This window comes from Oxyura jamaicensis, chromosome 1 (assembly GCF_011077185.1).
Source record: "Oxyura jamaicensis isolate SHBP4307 breed ruddy duck chromosome 1, BPBGC_Ojam_1.0, whole genome shotgun sequence".
Lineage (NCBI taxonomy): Eukaryota > Metazoa > Chordata > Aves > Anseriformes > Anatidae > Oxyura > Oxyura jamaicensis.
The window spans coordinates 101,234,181-101,255,288 of record NC_048893.1 but is presented as its reverse complement, the minus strand read 5'-3'; the positions used below and the strand labels follow the sequence as shown (position 1 = coordinate 101,255,288).

At 36.6% G+C, this 21,108-nt stretch overlaps 1 protein-coding gene across 4 annotated transcripts in view; it reads right to left on the bottom strand.

Annotated features, from left to right (window-relative positions):
* The window catches only part of LOC118160581 (multidrug resistance-associated protein 1-like), a 34,611-nt gene that overhangs the window by 10,887 nt on the left and 2,616 nt on the right, over window positions 1-21,108 (bottom strand). For 2 of the 4 annotated variants that reach the window (XM_035315389.1, XM_035315393.1), the window contains exons 3-18: window positions 19,311-19,452; window positions 18,618-18,781; window positions 17,390-17,567; window positions 15,411-15,665; window positions 13,655-13,720; window positions 12,898-13,035; window positions 11,393-11,539; window positions 10,048-10,132; window positions 9,868-9,934; window positions 8,460-8,586; window positions 6,833-7,009; window positions 6,367-6,534; window positions 5,118-5,304; window positions 2,713-2,782; window positions 1,671-1,731; window positions 350-569 (exon numbers count right to left, since the gene is read on the bottom strand). In XM_035315389.1, the coding sequence (XP_035171280.1) occupies window positions 350-569; window positions 1,671-1,731; window positions 2,713-2,782; window positions 5,118-5,304; window positions 6,367-6,534; window positions 6,833-7,009; window positions 8,460-8,586; window positions 9,868-9,934; window positions 10,048-10,132; window positions 11,393-11,539; window positions 12,898-13,035; window positions 13,655-13,720; window positions 15,411-15,665; window positions 17,390-17,567; window positions 18,618-18,781; window positions 19,311-19,452 (2,252 nt within the window). Of the gene's footprint in view, window positions 1-349; window positions 570-1,670; window positions 1,732-2,712; window positions 2,783-5,117; window positions 5,305-6,366; window positions 6,535-6,832; window positions 7,010-8,459; window positions 8,587-9,867; window positions 9,935-10,047; window positions 10,133-11,392; window positions 11,540-12,897; window positions 13,036-13,654; window positions 13,721-15,410; window positions 15,666-17,389; window positions 17,568-18,617; window positions 18,782-19,310; window positions 19,453-21,108 lie in introns of those variants that run through there. The other 2 variants (XM_035315392.1, XM_035315394.1) reach the window with 2 other exon arrangements.

Genomic DNA, 21,108 nt, shown 5'->3' with positions numbered 1-21,108 from the left:
TTTACAAATTGATGTATTTGCATTTTGTTGATACTTCTTACAAAGTGGTAAAATGTATATCCTTCTTGCAATTAAGTCTCAAGCAAGCATGCCTCTATCACTGAGATGCTAACGTAATTTAGGTTACACCTGGATGCTAATGAACTCACAGAAGTATCATAAATTAAATAGCATTTTCTTTTACATTGCTGTAAAACATTATTTTACTATCCCTCTCCCGTGTTAAACAATTAGACTGTTACACATAATTCTGTTTATGGCACAGCCAGATTATTTCTTTAGTAATAAACATTTAGGTAGATCAATGTCAACAAATGGTGGGAAAACAGTCATAAACATTTGTGCTTACCTTGTAAGAATCCCAAAAGCCCATAAATACCAAGTTTGTAGTTTTGTGATTGTTTCCATTCTGTGAAATCACTAGCTTTTGCTGTTTCTGCAGTCCAGGTGCTAAGCCACAGATTTTGTCCAATGGCTAGTGCATTTTGTCCTAGATAAGCAGCTATGGTCAGCCACATCCATCGCCAGTTGAAGGCCTGGAGATATTTTAAAACAACTGACAGCTTCATCTAAATAATAAAAAAAGAATTAATGGTGAGAAGAATACAAGGAGTTACTCTTAAAATCAATACCACTGTTGAAGTCAAATACACTGGGAACAATGGGAACTGAATACATTAAATTCAGATTAAATCTATAGAATTTATTAATTAAATCTTATAACTAAGATATATAAAATCATACTGTAAAAAGGGTTTGTCTGATTTTGCATTCTGATTTTTAAACATACATATCCTAGGCAACCTTGCTTGTGACACTTGCCAGTGTCACAAGTAAATCTTTGATATGCAGATTACTAACGAACAAACAAATTAAAAATCACTGCCACCACCACCACCAACAAAAACAGGAAACAAGCAAACAAACAAAACACTGAGTATGCAATACCTGGGCAGTTCGTTTAAAGCAAATATTACTCCATTGTTGGAGTTAGAAACTTTAGAATTGACACCATGGGCTTTTGGAGACAAGGGAATTTGTTTGTTTCTTTCCCCAGGTGCTTATCTCTACCTCTTCCTGGAAACTCGGTCTTCCTCCACATTCCCATTCTTATTTTAATTCACATGTTGCTTCCCTGGAACTTCTGACCTTCCCCACATTCTATTTCACTTGTTCTTTTCCCTCCCCCTAGCAACTGGAAAAAAAATTAATGGGGAATGCAGAAAGTGCATTTCTAACATAAATCAATACTGTGGCAGTATTACCATGCAAAATTTCTAATCTCTGTTCCAGCACACAGATACTTAAACTTCCTAAAGATGAGACAGACAGATTATTTTCCTAATGGGGATAAAAACTATTTTAAGATTCTTCTTTCTGAAATACATAAAACAGACTGAACCAAGATGTAAAATGAAAATGCAACCTGTAGCAGATAATTAAAAAAATAAATAAATCTTAAGCTGAACACTTAAAATCTGGTAAAAAATATAAAATTCATTTTAAAACCAGTAATTAGACGTCAGGCAACCTTAACAAGAAACAGAAAAGTGGAACTGAAAAATGATATATATTTTTATGTGTTAAAAAAACAAACAAACAAAAAAAAACACCAACCACACAACAACAACAACAAAAATTCTGAAGTCTTTTCTATGTTTGATACTTACACCACCAGTGGCAACTTTTTCTTTATTGTTTGTGAGTATTTTCCACTGATCAAAAGAAGAACTGCAAACAAGAAACACACTGTCAAATCTTGTGAATCATACGAAGAGTACATCCATTTATGTCTAAGCAGAAATATATACTATGAAATCTTGTAATTTTTTTCTTATGGAGATATGGAACTGCCCTCTGATGTTCTATTTTTCTGTTACAATAACTTTATGGTCAGAAGACAGTACTAGGTATGGCCTTTTAATTTCTAGTATTGTTACCTGTAGATAAAAACTCAGCTTGCCCTGACTGACTCTGCAGCTAGAGATGTACGACTGTCCTTTTCTGAGGCATGCAACTACAGTACAACTTGGGTCTCAGTCCTTGTATGGGTCAAGGAATAGGTCTTGCTATTTGCCTTATCCGTTTCTACTACTTCTGGACCAAGGTGGTTAGGCTTAAGTAACCTGCATTGTCTGAATTTGTTAGGTGGAGTCTGTTGTACTGCAGGGAACTTAGCACTATCCTCTGCCACTGGGATGTGCCACTATAGTGCATTACAAATTGATCAAGGAGTTCATCCCCCTACTTGAGAGATCAAAAGTTTTCTTAAAGGTGGAAAAAAAAAATAACGCTACAAGCGAAAAACAAAGAACATAAGTGGCTTGTTAATACATCAGGAAGTCAAGTTGCTGTCTGGGAACTGCGGGTGCAACCACACCAGAAACTTCTGAAACTCTCTTTCACTCCCACTTCATATATTTTGGTTCACAGAGAGAAGCAGCCCATGAACCAGATCCCTTGAACTCATGTACATTAGTACATGTAATAATAACATAATCTAGTGTATTAACTATACTTCTTTTGTATACAACTAAACCAGAAGATGACCTCCAGATACATACTATGCAGCCATCTGCTAAGGGCATTCAGTCTTAACCCATGTTTACACAGTGGAGTATTACCAAAGCCTTCAGTATAAGGCACTGAAGCACTTAGGGTTGCTCTGGCATTGCATCAAATAAGCAATGGCTACGGCTTTTTTATACTTACTGTTTGAGTTTCCGCAATTCTCTTTGTTTCAGACTTCTCTCTAGTTGGCACTCTTCTTTTGAAGAAATCACTGCAACAGCAAAAATAGATAAATATTTTCAGTCATTATACCATGGATGGGTACAATGAAAGAACTTAGAAATAAAAAGTGGACCAAGTGAGGAACAGGCGCATTTTAAATTATGAATTGTGTAAGTCACTTTAGTCTTGATACAGCTACGATACTAGACAGAGACACTTACGACCAAATACTAGAACAGCAACACCAAGTAAATCTTCTTCCCAGTGTGGGAGAAGTTGGAAAGCATATTCAAAATATATATTTTGTAATACTATGTATTGAGTGTATGTGGCAAGGTTTCCGTAACAGTGGGGCTGAAGAGGTGGCCTCTGTGAGCAGAGCCCAGAAGCTGCCCCATTTCAGACTAGGGCCAGCTCCAGCCAGCTCCTAAAGGGACCCACTGCTGGCGAGAGCTGAGCTGGGGAGCAACGCTGGGTAGGCCTCTGGGAGAGCAGATTGAAGGAAGGGGAAAATAAACTGCTGCCCAACAGCAGCTGGGTGAGGGAGGAGGGAGAAGCAGCCCTGCAGCCCCCAAGGTCAATGCAGCAGGAGGGCAGGAGGTGCTCCAGGCAAGGAGCCGAAGTTCCCCTGCAGCCTGTGGAGAGGCCCCTGGTGGAGCAGGCTGTCCCCCTGCAGCCCATGGGTCCCACACGGAGCAGATCTCCACGCTGCAGCCCGTGGAGGAGCCCCCGCTGGAGCAGGTGGATGTGGCCTGGAGGAGGCTGCGGCCCATGGAGCAGGAGCAGGCCCCGTGCTGGAGCTGCAGCCTGTGGAGAGGAGCCCACGCAGGAGCAGGGGAAATGGGGGGAGCTGCCACCCGTGGGGGACCCAGGTTGGAGCAGTTTGCTCCTGGGGGATGGATGGACCCCATGGTATGGAGCCGTGTGGGAGCAGTTCTTGAGCCATGCGGGCAGCCCCCGCAGGATCAGTTTGGGAAGGATGGCATCCCGTGGGAGGGACCCCATGTGGAGCAGGGGCAGAGTGACCATGAAGGAGAAACAGAGACAAAGCATCAGGGACTGACCGCAGCCCCCATTCCCTGTTGCCCTGCGCTGCTCCGGGGAGGGGGGGGGGGGGAGGTAGAAGAGGGTGGATGGGGGGAAGGTGTTTTTAGCTTGCTTTTAGTTTCTCACTGCTGTAGTCTGCTAGTGAAAGGCAATAAATTACATTAATGTCCCTTATGCTGAGTCTGTTTTGTCCATGACAATAATTGTTGAGTGATCTTCCTATCCTTATCTCAACCCTTGAGCCCTTTCCATCGTATTTTCTCCTTCTTTTCATTTGAGGAGGCAGAGCGAGAGACCAGTTGTAGTGGAGTTCAGCTGTGTAGCAGGGTAAAACCACCACACACTATAGTTTGCTTGACTATATGAAAGGAGGAACTCAGAATTAACAGTACGTAAGAAATACTGGCTAAAGCTTGAGAAAGGAAGACCTATTCTGTATTTTCTGCTATGGTATCTTCACTAAAGCAGAAACAACTATATTAGCAGAGAAACTTTGCAGAGTCCCTTTGGAATTCTGTTCTTACTGAAATACTACTTTATAACTCCCTACAAATATTAGTGTTTATCTCAAAATATTCTTGCATTGTATCTGGAAAACTGAAGTCTCTGTTCTTTGTTTGATAACAAAACAAAACAACCCTTTTTCAGGAATGAATTTTTTTTCTTCTTTTTCATATTTAATGTAATTTTAAGATTTAAGACAGTTATGATCTCTACATCCATCTATCCTGCTGCATGTACCTCTGTCGTATAATTCTGTATCACACACAGCTCAATAAAGAGCACATACGGAACTGCTCAGGTACAGAAGTCCCAATCCAAGCAGATAGTTTGTAGGTATGCTTTTTCAAGGTACTATGACATTTTTGTTTAGTTTGCTGGAAGTATCTTTTAAGAGTATAAACAGCTTCATTTACTGTTTATCCTACAAAAGGACAGTGTTCTCCTATGCCTTCTGCCATGATTACAGCAGTCTAAGGTGAAGGAAATGTGAAGCATCGAATATAAAGGATATACTTGAAGAATTTGAAATGTCCATTAGTTATTTATTGAATAATAAAACCTTAACAGAATCAAGTAACTTTCCAAGGTAATTCATCAGTACATAGATTAGAAAACAGCTGCATAAGCCAGCTTGATCACTTTAGTTGAAAGAGTAAAACATTTGATGTCAGGGCACTAAAGCCTGGATTTTGTTTTAGTTTATAATCAAAACGTAGATGGGAATGCTCTACATTTTCCAGAAATTGTAAGGAAGGGGCTGAGAAGCTTGAATTTTGGGAAGCTTGAATGAAAAGGAAAAATACTAAATAAACACAGTATACACATTTTCTCACCTTCCTTTGTGGTTGTCTCTTCACTTCTATTCTCTGCACCAAAGACTTGAATAAGCTCAACAAAATTAGCCTTCTTTGATATGAGCTCCTGGTAGGTCCCCATTTCACTTATTTTGCCCTCTTCCATCACTATTATAAGATCAGCGTGAGGCAGGAGCGTTAGGTTGTGTGTCACCAATACACGAGTCTGAAATACAGTGCTTTCTTTTTCACCATATAAAAACAAAGCATGTATTAAAAGTAGGCATTTTACTACAGTAGCTGGAATGATCAGTTGGAAATTTTCCAGGATTTTCCTTATTTGTCTGCTTTATTACTATTACTGTTGTTTATTGCCTACTTTACTACATTTCTCCTTAAATTGCCAACTGTAATGTCAAACTGTTTATGCTTACAGCCGTTTGATATTACTTGTACTTACCTGTTTCTTAATGTTTGTTTTCTGTTCAGGGGTGTTTTAGATTGGATCATAAAGAGAAGAGGTGGGTAATACAGCTGCTACATATTACAGTACAGTAGTTTAACAGTCTTACCATTAAATCTGCCTAGAAGTCTACCATTACTAGAGTTCTTTCTTCTGCCAGATACCTATCACCTACAGAGCACGTAAATTAAGAAAAGGAAGAAGGGAGAGAGGGAAGTGAAAGACATTTACTTCATAGTAAGTAAACTATTAATAATAAGTATTTCACAATATTACATGTGTTTTGCAGGCATCAGCAGAATTAATCTGCACTAATTTATAGCACTGCAGAGAGAATATTTTACCATCCATCTTACCTTCCCACATTAAACGATCTTACATGGGAGGACTTATTCCCTCTGATTCCACTTTCCCTTTGGGAATTTCCTTAGTCAACAAGAAGCCCTTCTTTCTATAACTTACACTGGCTATAACTTATCTATGGCAGTGAAGCATCAAGAGTGACCACAAAGGGCTCCACCCTGCGTTGTATATGCACATCACAGCACTCCTCAACTGCCAGCAAAGGAGAAATGACCAAGTATTATATGACTTTTCCAGACTTCAAGGTCAGGCCAGCTCTCAATCTTGTTTCCTGCCTGCACTATGGCCACCTGATAGGCTTTAAACTGGTAGATTCAGCTGCGCTTTTTATTTAGCCTCTTTATTCAGTTCAACAACATATTAGGAAAGGGATTAACTTTTGCAGAATGACTGAGACATTGTATCTGTTGTATTGTATAAAGCAGTTCACCCCCAAATGGAAAAGCAGACTCTCTACTTTACCTTATTTTTTAAGAGGCCTGAAGGTCCTATTAGCTTCTCAAAAAGATGTTTCCCAACATGTACATCTACAGCAGATAGGGGGTCGTCCAGAAGATACAAGTCAGCATTGCTGTACACAGCTCTGGCAAGACTCACTCTCTGCTTCTGCCCTCCACTTATATTGACACCCTAAGAAAAGAAAACCAAAATCCAAATTTTAATACAGAAGACCAGCATATCATAGTCAATTTCATCATTTTTCAGGTAACCAAAGTAAATTTTATAATATTTATAAAAATAAAAAAGTTAAAAGTTGGATTTTTAAGTAATTAGAGGCATATGGGCAATATTAATATTAATTATATATACATTATATGTTATATACCATCATATTTATGTTAATATAAATATTAATTATAAATACATAAAAATAAAAAAAAGCCACAACTTCACTTATTATATCATTTCTGACACTTCAAATTCTCACCCTTTCTCCAATCTCTGTTTGATCTCCCTTCGGTAACTGTTCCAAATCTGGCAGTAAAGCACAAGACTCTAAAACAAGCTCATAGTATGACCTATTTAGATTTGCGCCGAAGAGAATATTCTCCTGTAAACTGTCATTTTGAATCCAAGCTTGCTGAGCAACGTACGCCACTGAACCCTAAATAAAAATAATTGGAAACGTTTTTTACTTGGGCTTTCTGAACACCAAAAATAGCATTTTAATATATGCTTGCTATTCTAGCTTTATCTCAAAATAACAGGACATTACTTTGGTAACTATGGCGTTATTAAAGTGTTAAAAATTTTGACTAATAAAAAACAATCAGTTTAATATTCCTATACAACAGCTTGTTGATAATTACTGTAAGAGCACATCAAATAAAACTGACAAAGCTGGGACATATCTTAAGCGAAGTCTTTCAGTGAAAGATCTCAGTGACAAACAGTGACATCTTTTAAAGGTAGTATTTACGTGCAGCAAAATGGCTCTGCATTAGGTATGCATCAAAATACAGTCTGACTGTATTTTTACCTAACTTTCTGTGGAATATATAATCCCCTAAAAATTAAGATTACAGGATAGCAATCATCACCGGTAATGCTCCTAGATCTTTTCTTACATAAGCCATATGTCCTGTAAAAATCTATTAATTTTACAACAAATTTACAGTCTATATACATTTTCTAGGTATGTCTTCATTATTAAATTTTACACAGTGGCTCTTTTTCCCATTTAGTTACTACTCTCAGATTCAGAACACTTCAGCTTCATTTTTCATCTTCAGTGTGAGGATACTGTCCTAGATTTCCACAGGAATGAAGGTTCTTGATTTTCAAGGCTGATAAATGTTTTAGTGTTACCACATCCACTTGCAAACAGATTAGCTGATACCATGGCTTTACACTGACCTTTTTTGGCTCAAGCAATATAAATTGAAAAATATTACTGTACTCTGAAATCAGAAATTAACTTCCTGTATATCTGTAATGTATATAAACCTTCCCTAAACTCTTTTTTTTTTTTTTTTTTTTTTTTTTTTTTTTTTTTTTTTTTTTTTTTTGTGTTGGGGACCTTCACTGTCCTATATAACTGCAAGGTAAGTTAAACTACAGGATTTTCTATCACTGGGAAAGCCAGCACCTTACTTCTATTTCTGCCTAAAGCTACATTTTTCCCTCTGTATCTACATTCTGCATCTTCTCTACCAATAAGCCACTGCAGAAGAGATGACTGTATTCTGCAGAGTTTATCACAGCTCTAAATAGATTGTGCCCATACAGCTGTTCACAGCAGCAAACATTTGACATTTAGGTTCAAAATATGACTTCAACGTTTCTGAGTTTTGCACATTCTTAAAAATTAGAACGGTTTTGCAATCACTTTGATTGAAACCAAATTAAAATAAACAGTTAACAAAAAGCCATCATGTTATTTTTCTTTGAAGATTACAGATTCAAGGAATTAAGTTCTGAAACTTCACTTACCAGCATTATTACAATCATAAATAGATGAAAAGAAATGGCACTTCCAAAAGCAATTTTGCTTAATTTATTTACTGGTGAGAGGGTCGGGGTGGGGGCATGGAGGGACAGATAGACAATCTTACTCTTCTCTGAACTGTTCCTTCAAGTTTCTCCATTTCTCCAAGAATAGCGGAAAGAAAAGATGACTTTCCAGATCCAACCTGTCCCACAACAGCAACTAAAGAGCCTTCAGGGATGCTGACACTCAAGCTGGAAATATTGACGAATAAATTAGTTACCCTCTTTGTAAACACTGCATTATGTATGGGTTGTGGTCACTGTAAGAAAGAAATACTCTATTTTACCTTCAGGACAATGAGAAATTAGTATCTCAGTTTGAATGCCTTTTGACTATATACCCCTCAGAAACATGCAGTAATGACTTTAAGAATAAATTTGCTGGTCTGCAGATTAAGAGACTGTGTTTTCACCTGGTCACAATGCAATCAAATGGGAGAACATCTAACCAGTACATGCGCTTACTTGTTTCAGGCCTGCAGCTTGCTTTTTACCTTGCTCTGACTATCAACAGCTAGGCTTCTCATGCAGAGCCTACTGTACACAACGTGTGAAAAATATCTGAGTAAGAAAGGGCTACTCTTCATCCTCCACAAATTTTGCTGTCAAAACATGTACAATCTGATCTCATAGACTGTTGCATACATGGAGAGCCACTTGATCTATCTGTACTCCAGCTATCTGGATCTAAGCATGTTCTAAACCAAAGGCTCTATGATAAAATAAGCGTAGCCCCTTCACATTAAAGTTTGAAGCACAGATAAGGTTGAGAAAGACTGTACAAAGAGACTATACCAGGCTTTAAAGATGTCTGCTGAAACCAGCTTATGCCTGGCTTATATTGCAGGCTACGGTGGCTGAGCTGTGGGCACCCAGTGCCATGTCATGGCATGTGATCCCCTCTAACCCTGAGATGAACAGAGTGGATAGCATGTTGAGAGGGTTAGATTGGGTGGGTGGTAACCGCTTCAGCTGCCCTGGTAAAATTGAACAGAGCTTATCAAATAGCTTCTTCATTCGACTCCGGAGCATGATTACTCCATTTCCTTACTAACACTACAATGAATTCACTGTGTAGCAGTTTAAAACTATCCGAATTTATACCTAAAAAATACCTCATTAAGAAAGGACAAACAAAAAAGGAGTGTTTTCAGGCAAGAGAGACCACTATAAGGAATAGCAAACTTTGTTCTTTCCAAAGAAAGTGGAAACTTCCTTGTGCACACTGAAGTGTGCAGCAATAGGAGTGCTATGTTGTAGAACCATATGCTATGTGGTTCCTCTTAGAGCATGTGGGAGTCCAGGTCAGATTTGACTTTCCAGAGCACACTGATCATATGGGATACTCTGCAAATAACAGTGTATGTTCTTTCTGGTGTCTTCATCATGAACTAGTCCTAACCCTGAATATCTTTATAGATGTCACACTCTGCTAAAAGAGCTCATAACAAAAAATATGAATAAATATCTTACTTTTTTAAGATTGGCAGGCCATTTTTCTCCCAGCGGAAAGAAGCACCAATAAACCCAACAGCATGATCTGTTGTAGTAAAGAAAAAAGAGCACAGTTGCTAATCCATCCCCTCAGTAGAAGTTCTTAATGATCACCCATTTAAACTAATGACCAATTAAAAATGAATTACTGCGGCTTACTTCCACTGTAGCTTGTATTAACATCCTCAGGGTTAAGATCCTCAGCACACAGAAAATCCTCTAAACGTCTCAGAGAAACCTTGGTCTGCAAGATGAACATACAGCATGCCTGTGCTACCTGAATTATTCTTAATTATTACTTAATTATCTACTCTGAATTATTACCTATTATTCTTAAATAATACTTTAAAAAACAAAACAAAACAAAACTCACACACTATGAAAAGACATATTCCTTGTCTTAATTAAAGATAGACAAAAATGGTGTTCAGGATAAATAAAGCCATAAGCTAGTGTTTGCCTCCCTTCCCTCCTGGATCTACTAATCTACTGCTAGGTAACTATGAAATAACAGAGCATGCGTGACATATCCAATGTTACAATGCACAGTTAATCCTTGAATGGCTGGTTCTTCTGAATCAATTAGATTGTTTTCAAAAACTTAAGTGATTTTTTAAAGAAGTAGTGCACAGTAATTATCTTCATAAAATAATGAAGATGAAAGACAGTATTTTACTGTGAGTGCATCATGAGCTGTCCATCACTGTACTGTGACATAAAATGAACTGAACGCACACTTTTGCTAATTTTTAAGCATGGAACTAAACATTAGGAAAAGACAAGTTTTTGATCTTACAGTATGCTGTGACTTTTATAAACAAAGTCACATCAGGATGAGTATCTGTTCACAAGGCTACCCATTCTTACACTTACAAAAAGCTAGGTTGTATAAAAGCTGTGACAAAGTACATTCATGAGCAGCTCATATAATATGCCCCTAATAAAGTCTTAAAAGCTAACAGTTCCCAACTCATATTCCCTACTAGTACACCATTAGGACTGAAGGTTGCTGATGGAGTGCCCTCAAAAGCTCTACTTCTTTTTTTCTCTTTCAGCAGTGACTAGTGAAAAACAGTAATGCAGAGGCCATGATGGGCCTCCCCTACCTGTTACCAAGGACTTCAACATATAACAATGTTCGAGTTATTTAAAAAGGTGTGGCCCAAACTGGTCCTACTTTTCTCTTCACTCAAACTGTGAAGAGAAGTTGAGAGTAAAAGCAGAAGATGATTTTAGCTCACTCAAGGAAGAAAAGCCAGAAATGGGAAGCTTAGTCGCAATCAAGTGTTCCACCCCATTATCATTCCAGTTAAAAAACTGTGAGGCATCCTTTATATAGCCTTTGTGCTTCCCCTTCTGTAAAAACACTGCAGTTTCACCTTAGTAAAGTGTAACTTAAAATAACTGAATGACTTAATCATTCCTAGATATAGATGAAACACCACAGAAGAAAAAGAAGACAGAATAATCAGCCTTTTACTGCCCTTAGTCATAATACGCTTACCTGGGCCACAGCAGAGATCACAGACGGTAAATCAAACAAAGGCAGTCGCAAAATGTTAAATAAAGTAATAGATGTAAAAACTTTAGTTGCTGTTAAAACATTCTCTTTGTCCAGATAAAAGAAGACTCCAAATGTAGCCAATGAGACCTTTTAAAATCAAAACCGAAAAGAAGCAAAATCACGTTATAAATAAAATCTATGCACGTATGATATTTTGTTTGCATTTGAAAGACGTGGAATTCCATTTCTGTTCACATATAAACAGGGACTTCTCTGCATTTGCTGCACTTGGAAATTATTTCATGGCTGCAATGTTGAGTGCAGAAATAGTTAGCTACTGTGGTTGACCCAACTGGACATGCATGGAACTATGAAATAACTTTCCTATCTCAGGAATTGATTTCTTCATTTTGAAAACACTTACACATAACATTTCATGCTGACATTTCAGCAAATTCACATTTGCTGTCGCTATGATAGTGGTCATAAAGTAAAATTATTTACTGCAGATATCTTTGTTCTTAACACCTGGATTTTTTTTCCCAAAAGCATTATGTATGGTCATCAGAGAATAAGCTGGGCTCCTACACAACAGATACTCAAGCTTTCAGAATTACTCAGAAAAGCTTACAGTTAAAAACCTGCCTTATGGGGTCTCATGTGCCATTTCTTGAGTTTAAGAGGAATTTTGAACTAAACTAGGAGTCCTAAGAAAGTCCTAAATAATAAGTTGATTATTTCACTGCACTTAATTTTAACTTTGTTATTTTTTCTCACCCACTGCTTCAAGTATTTCAGTTATCAAGGTTACAGACTGGATGGCCTTAATGTTCCCTCTCACTATTCCTAAGGAATATTCATCCTCACTAATCACATATTGTGAGTTACGCACCAGAATATTCCAGTTTGTGTAACTAAAGTTGAGTGGTCATTTATCCCTAATGAAAATTACAGTTTGATCCATTTACTTTCCAATGAAGTTTAACAGAGAGATTTAAAGACCCAAAGACATGAATGAATGGCTTCCTGATACAATTCCACTGAAAAAAACGATGAATTCAGCTCATGGTTGTCTTTTTGTTTTTGTTGTGCCTTTTGTTTGTTTTTGTTTTTCTTTTCAATTTATTTAGAGGTTTAGTATTTGAGAAGGGTTTGCTAAAAATTTCAGAATGAAAATACACTCCCTTAAAACAGAAGGAGTATAAAGAAGATAGCTATTTCTATGCAGCAGAAATAGTACAACAGTGAAATGAGATTCAGGAGACAGATTTGATTTCTCACTTTCTAACAGAAGTCTCTAAAAGCTTACTCAGTCCATAATCTCTTTTTCTTGTTCCTCTCCAGTCATATAATTAATAATAGAACCTGTGACTTCAGATGTATTGCGTTAATAACCTTTTTAAGATACTGTGAGGCAATATTTGTGAGCCAACATTGTGAGCTACTAAAGCAACTGAAAATACAAGAGACGGTCTTGCATGAATTAATATTTTTATGAAACGAACCATGAAAGGAATACATGTCAATGTTAGCATGGAGTAAGTCGTCAGATAGCCAGATGACTTCAAAACATCCACTTCACGTTCTCTAATGTTCATGACCTTCCTTTGATATGAAGGTTCCCATGCATAAAGTTTGAGGATCTAAACAAATCAAACAAAAAGAAGTATTTGAATAAAAGAAAAAAAAATAGTGATCATGCTTCACAAAATAAGCCTAAGCTCCAAACGTCATTTTCAAACATACAGCAACACCAAACTATAAAAACTTCAATGTTTTACAAATAAAAATGTGAGCTGTGGTAGCTGAAACTTAGGTTATTCTTATGGAAGGAATGCTCTAGTCCCCCTTAATTCTACATATTTCAATATATTCCTATGCATCATACATTATGAGTTGTTTTATTTCAGACTTGTATAAATAACAATTAAAACTAGGCAACTTTTAAAAGTGTTTTCTTTATATAACAAAATTTTAGTCTGCTAAAGATTTTCAGACATCTACCAACATATTTTACATTCTAATAAAAATGTAGTAGTAAAATTAATGCATCACAGATAAAGTTTTTCAAATAATATTAAACCATTACATACATTAAAAAAAAATGTACTTCAAGTACATTATGTTAAAATGTCCTCTTTTTAAGCTTCTATCAATATTGGCTGAAGGATTACTCAGAGAACCCTAGTTTTTTAAATTACTTGCTTTCAGTCTTCACAAGTTAACAAAACAAAAACCACACCTCATTAGTTGTGGTACTACCTTTATTCCATGTAGCATTTCACTTAGTAGCTTGACGCGTTGATCTGAATATCTCATTTGGCTTTTCTGGTTAAAAGACAGAAACATTTTCACTTTTCAGTGACAAAAAAAAAAAAAAGGAAAGAAAATATGCAGTATATGTAGGCAATAATTATCTTTTACACTACTTTTGCCTTGCTGAAAAACACACTAGCACTGCGATTATATCATTTTCAGACATATATGTAGTCATATAATCCATTACATAAAATAAAGGATTATTAAATACATTACGACAACATTTTCTCCCTAAAATATATTAAGGAGTGCATTTCAATTCTTTTTATTATTATTATTATTATTTTAAATCTCTGCTATCATTATTTTCTTCAAATTGGATAATAATCATAGAGCCATAGAATGTTTTGGGCTGGAAGAGACTTAAAAGATCACCTAGTTGTACCCCCCACTGCCATGGGCAGGGACACCTCCCACCAGACCAGGTTGCTCGAAGCCTCATTCAGCCTGGCCTTGAACACTTTCAGGGACCCAGAGCTTCTCTGGGCAGCCTGTTCCAGTGCCTCACCGCCTTAATTATGAAGAAATTCTTTGTAATATCTAATCTGAACTTACCCTCTTTTAGTTTAAAGCCATTATGCCTTGTCCTATCACTCTACTCCCTTACAAAGACACTCCCCATCTTTCCTGTAGGCCCCCTTTAGGTGCTGGAAGGACCTAACAGGCTTCCAGTTTCCAGGGTGTTCAGGAATGATAACACAGTTTTGATCTTCAGAATCACTAAGCATGTAAACACAGACAAAACAATAATATACTATAACACTATACGCACACACGCAAATATGTGTGTATAATACTAAGCACATGACTCACTGTATACATATACATACACACCTCTAAAATACTAATAAATAGCCTCTTTACTCCTTCGAGTCTTATTCGAATACAAGTTGCAAACTTTTAGACGGGTGCTTTATTGTTCTTTGTACATCTTTTCTCTCATATCTTAGTAGCAATCTAAGTGCATATGTACCCACTGCATCTGCAAGAGGTGAGGGCTTCTCTTACTGTGATGCCTCTATACTATCACAGCCTTACAAAAAATCTATGGATCTGTAGAAGAGTCTTCACCGCATGCCGCACTACCAGAGGCAGAGTAAGTCAGACAAGCATTTGCCTTGATAGCAGTGCAAAACTTAGGGCTGTCCAGTGGACCTCGTGAAATTGTCAATTATAGAAATAAGCAATGCAGTACAAGAGAACTGTAGCATCAGAAAAGCAAGAAACAAGTAGGAACACATGTAGTACCTCTGTGGGAATTCTCATAAACATAACATACTCTCCTGAGGCTGAGAGAGCCGCTTAGCCTGAATAATAGAAGTGGAAGAGGGCCATAATCCTACAAAATCCCTTATTTAATAGAATTAACTCATGTAATATGCAAAAACATAAATGTTTCTAAAATGAGTCATTTAGTAATTTTTACTAATACAAATGTATTGTTTCAGTATAAGGAAAATTTAGGGATGCAATCTAAATAGTAGTTTAGCTATGAAACATACTGCTTTCTTAATAGAGTTATGCCTCCCCACTTTTCCCTCTAGTGGAAAACAGCTACAACGTTGGGTTGTTTATTGGTTTTAATTTTGATGTACCAATATAATTCCTGTGCCTGCATAATTTTAACCCTCCCTCTCCCCTTCATTTCTGCATTATGACAATTAAACCTCTGCTTACCATGCCTATTTAAATGTCTCACCTTAAGACTTTTTACTTTGGCTGCAGTAAGTGCATTTATAGGTATAACCAAAAGAAGCACTGCTACACCTGCTAGAGCAGAGGGGCCGAGTTCTTTCCAGAGAAAGACAACAGCCATGATGATCTGAAAAGGTGCTGACCACAACAGGTTGATGTTTACAGTTAGCTCCATGAGTTGCTGAGCATCTGCTGACATCAGGTTAACAATTTCCCCGGTTGTATAGTTTCTGCATGAGGAATTTGCTAAAGTTAAAGCCTGCAACCAGAAAATAGAGAGGGTAAAAGTTGCAAAATATCAACAATTTTCATGGGTTTAAACTTCCCAGGAAAAGCTAGAAAAAGGGACAATAAATAGTAAAGCAAAGCTGAACTCAGTGAAACAAACTTGCAACTTCTTACGGTAAATAAAGAGGACACCATAGCACAAAGAGAGCTCTGAAAGGCTCAGCTTTGGGCTAGCTTAGAACTTCCCAGTGCAGGAAGCAACAATCTTCACAGCAAGCACAAGTATAATACCACTGCAGCAGGCTGACACTGTATGTCCAGGTGTCTGGGGACTGATATCCAGACAGATCACACATACATCTTGCTGTAACTCATTTTTTCCATTGTATCACCTGGAATTCCTGCACAAAACAGACAGTGCTGCAGCCACGCACTCCACCATCCATTCCACATGCAAAGCACAACCTGATCTGATATTCACTGACTCTATTCAGAGAAAGGACCAAGCTTTATCTCTGACCTGTAGCTGTGGAAACTTGTAAGAAGACATTCCCATCTGAGATACAACCTCATACTACTCCCCTGTTCATGACTTGATGTATTGACACACCCTCATACGTGACATGAGAGAAAGAACTCCTCTGTTTTCCTGAGCTGCAGTTGACAAGTGAAATACTGTGTACTGGTTCATAAAATGCCTGAAAGTCTATGCCGAAAGATTTATTTGAATATCTGGAAAAAAAAAGTGATTGTGTTTTAAATTGGCAAAATTTATTTCAGATTGGGATTATGTCTTGTCTTCCTTAACATTTGTTTCATTGTCAAATACTGCAGTAAAAATACCAATGTGTTGTGTTCCTAACAGAGTGAATTAAAGGTGCAGCACTGAGAAACCAGCTTCATCTCATATGCTATACAGTAACAGTATTCTAATCATTTTAATGTTTTGTAGGTCACGCACAAATATTTCCAATATGATGTTGTGAGCACCTGCCTCTCTCACAATTAGCAATAATCTCAACTTTAATAAGAAATAGTGCCGGTAATGTAAATTATACATAGATTTACACAGCAGTTAACCTACTACATGTTCAAATCAGCTGAAAACCAGTTTAACTTAAATCAAAGAGAAAAATTTCAACCTCCAGAGGAGACAAAGTGGCAAACTTTAGTTAGTTATACTCACTACTACTATGCAGTAAAAGCTGTGATCGCATACGTCCTTTCTTTTTCTCTGTAATTCCAGCCTGAAATATTTTCCTATGTCATTCTGTAAATTTGGGGAAATTATCCCATTATCATAGAAGCATTTGGGTTGAAAAGGACCCTTAATAATTACCCAGTCCAACCTGCCCATGGCAGGGACATCTTTCTCTAGATCCAGTTGCTCAAAGCCCCATCCAACCCGAGGTTGAACACTTCCAGTGATGAGTCACACACAACTTCCCTTGACAACCTATTCCAGTGTCTCACCACCCTCTTTGTGAAAGATTTCTTTCTTATATCTAAACTAAATCTAAGAAAAATAGGAAGAGCTCAGTTTGTAACAGGTTGCTGAAAAAAGAATTTAACTGCAAGATTGGAGCATTTGAAGAGAAACACTGTTGAAATTACAAATTCTTATACATAAACAATCATCACAACATAAAGGCAATCTGTAAGCCTGTTACCAGTTTATAGTATCTTGGGTTTTGATCATGCTGAGAAGCTTATTTTAAATTTTTGTTTTGAAAGAAAAACAGAATGCATTATTACCTTTTTGTATATCAGGCCAACAATGGCAGTCTTGATTTTGACTGCAGTAAGCATATTGTTACGCTGGTATAGCTGATGTAGGAGAGTTTGTGAGAGAGCTATAAAAAAAAGGGCGATAGCGTAGCCATATCCACTTCTGTATGAACTAGGGTACTTTTCACTTAGAGTTATCATTGATCTGAAAATGAAGCAAAATAAAATTTTAGATTCTGTGCACATTGTCAACATCTGACAATAGAAAATTCACTAAACTGACATACTGGCAACATGTTTATTAAATCCATTTTGCATCCAGGCATTCATGAAGACAAACCATGTTAAAAATAGTGTTTTACTATTTGTTAGCCTAGAAAAAATTATCAAACACTATTCTAAAAATTAATTGGCTAATGCTGACGTCACTGACAATGCAGTACAAATAAAGAATGGCACAAAAGAAAAAAAAAAGTAAAAAAAGATCATTTTAATTAGATGTAATCACAAAGGCTGCAACTACCAACAACAAAAGTGAGAAAAAAAATCTGAAGGAAAATTAATTCTTATGCTGGTGTTAGCAAAAGTTTATCTTAAAATAACCAGCAACTGTGATATCTTCAAACAGATCTTCCAACAGGTCAACAGTGTTGTTCAGCATCCCAAGATACAACAGAATTTCACTGACACAAGGTATGGAGGTTAACAATAATTCTGTTCATTATTACTTTTCTTTATAAAAGCACACAGTGAATTCTTTATACTTCTGTGTTAAGCACAATATCCATCCACCTCACGGTATTAATAACATCATGAGGGAGTTACCAGTTTTCCCTGAAATGTTGGAACTATAGACATTGTTGTACATTTAAATTTGTTGTTAGAGAACCAAAAATATTAACAAAAAGCAAGAAAGTTGAACATCTCGGCACTTCATTTTTTTTTTACATTTGGTTTTATATTTAAGTGTATTCAATACTTAATTAAATATTGTGGAAATGAGTTTCTATTGTTTTTATCTCAGTCTGTCAGAAAAGAAACTCCTGATCACTTTGAGCTTTCCCTCATTAGATCATTTACAGATAATCACTGAAAAAAATAATAAAAACCCACAAAAAAACAACAACAACCACCACCAAAACCAACCCATCTTTACAAATCTAAGCTGTTGCTTAGTTTGGTTTTGATACTGGTAACCCTTTATTATTATTACTAATCATCTTTAAACATAAGGTAAAACACATTAACAACTTACTTCATTATTTGTGAACTCACAAAAGGCAGAATGTCAGCTGCAACTTTTAGAAATGCAACTTTAATCAATAAAAATTTAAATGTTTGCCATAGTGGCAAAATCAAAGACTTTTTATGGAAACTTGTCGTCTTTCTTTTGCATAGCATTCTTTTGATGTAAGAAGCCTGTAAGATTACAAAAACATGTAGATAATTAACAAAGGAAATGATTTTGCCCCTTTACCCCACTTACAAATATACGTAACATTACAGTGTCCATTTAAAGTCATTTTTGTACTTGTGTTCTGAAGAAGCACATTTCTTACAGTCAGAACAGAAGAAAAACTTTGCGGTAAGAAATTAACTGTGTTTTTATTTAGTCTGGCTAGATATCTTTTAGGAGAGGATAAATATTGTTTCTGGGGTTGCCTAGAAACCATACAAAATCAGAAAATAATTTAATCCTCAAATGATTGTCACAGGTCAAAAAACTGGTATCAGAAAGCCAGAGGAAACTGAACAAAAATTGAAACATACTTTCATTTATGGCAGACTTTTAAGAACTTTACGCCTAAGGTCGAATACCTTTTCTGTTTTTTGAGAATATTTTCAATTGTTGAATATCTCATTTTTCAGTTTGAATCTAGCTCAAACTACTGCAAATATTGTTGGTAGGACTCAAATAAAGGTGTTAGTTGTTCTTAATTATCAGTACCGTTAATCCTGCAGTAGAGTTTTGGATTTCTTTCCTCCATTGCTTTTCAAAGTTAGGACACACGTTGTACGGTGAATCACTTTCATTCAGCTCAAACAGGTCATCCCTCTCCAATGGTTTTTTATAGCCTACAGATATTAGTCTGAAAAACAAACAAACAGACAAACAATTAGACAGTATGAAATACAGCAAACAAAACAAACAGAAATACGAACTCAGAAAGTTAAGGATATCATTTGGGGTATATAAATAAACTCCATATTCAAAATAATATATATAATCCTAAGGGCTACAGCCTAATACTGGAACATACTTACAGTCACCTTAAATATACTAACATTTACCTGAAGTAAGAAGGGCCCAAACAGACTGTCACATCAGAACAGCAAATTCTGAGTAAACTTTATACTTCAAAGTCTGCCTACATTTCTGATCCCACATTTCTCCACAGGAAAATACAGTATTTCACAAACAAACGTGTGTAGCACCATTACACAGTTACTATTAAAATTAGGAATTGAATCTTATTTATTTATTTTTTAATTCTCAGATTACATTATGTTGAGACTCACTTCTAACCAAGGTAACAACCTTAAACTAATGGGGTTCAGCACAATATGATCGAAGTTTCCTTACAGCAGATCTTCATGTATTAAAATTTTGTTTCAGCAAAGTGTTGTTACTCACTTAATTGTTAAAAAGATGTGAAATCAGTCTTAAAAGTGGCAGAATAGGGCTAATGAACATGCTGAACCTACAAGAATTCCATTTCAAAGAATAACAGCTGATCTGTATTTTTTGATAGGCAGGACAGATTTCAGAGAACTTAAAGAAAGCCATGCCATCCCATTTCTGAGGTGGGAAAAATGCAGTGGGACTAATGCTGAGAATCTTATTCACCTTAGACAAAGCCCCAGACATTGAGGAATCAACAAGAGACATAGGCATGGACACAGAAATGTCTCCTGTCAGTGGCAGCTGTAATGCTTTTAAGCTGGTGGGGATTTCCCTCTCTGAGGGCTGAAATGCAGATGCAGTGTCCATCTTCTCTAGAGTGTGCTTCCAATGCAGACTTCTGTGCCAGTCATTGCCAGTGCTGGGCTTTGTGTTAATGTGTGCGCCATCGTGCTTAGCACAGGACACAGAGTAAGATTCAGAAACTTTTTGTTGAAAGTAACAAAATTCTAGTGAGGGTGGACCTTGCTATCCCCATAGGCCTCCTTTCTACAGAAGCTGTAACATTAAAGACAAAGCAAATTTGTCCTACACTTGATAAATTAAGGCAAAAACAACACAGCCTTGTACTACGACTACCAGCTTTTGAGAAGATGAGGAAAGCAAACCAATTAATACTTGAGTTATGCAGAATGACATTGCCCATTCATCTCAATGCTAAAAAACACTGCTGCCTCCAGCTATTTGGTAAACGCATTTACCAAATGCCTTTCACAATGCAATCTCCCGATTGCCCGAATTCTAAGGAAACATAATATGGCATTGTGTTTATTATATAACAATTAATTTGAGACTTTTTAATTTACATCGCAAACACTGAAGGTGAGTTTAACAATTTATTACTCTTGTTTGCTTCTGTTTGGGAAGAGGGACCATATCTAATATTTACGGTATTAGTTTAATTGCATCCAGTAACCTATTTCATAGTGAAGCAAGTTCTAACTGAGCAGAACTGAAATCTGAAGACCCCAGCCCACCCCCTTCTTTTTGTTTATCATTGTGGAACTGGGTAAAAAACACGTTTTTTTTTTTTTTTTTTAAAAAAAAAAAAAAGTCCCATCTT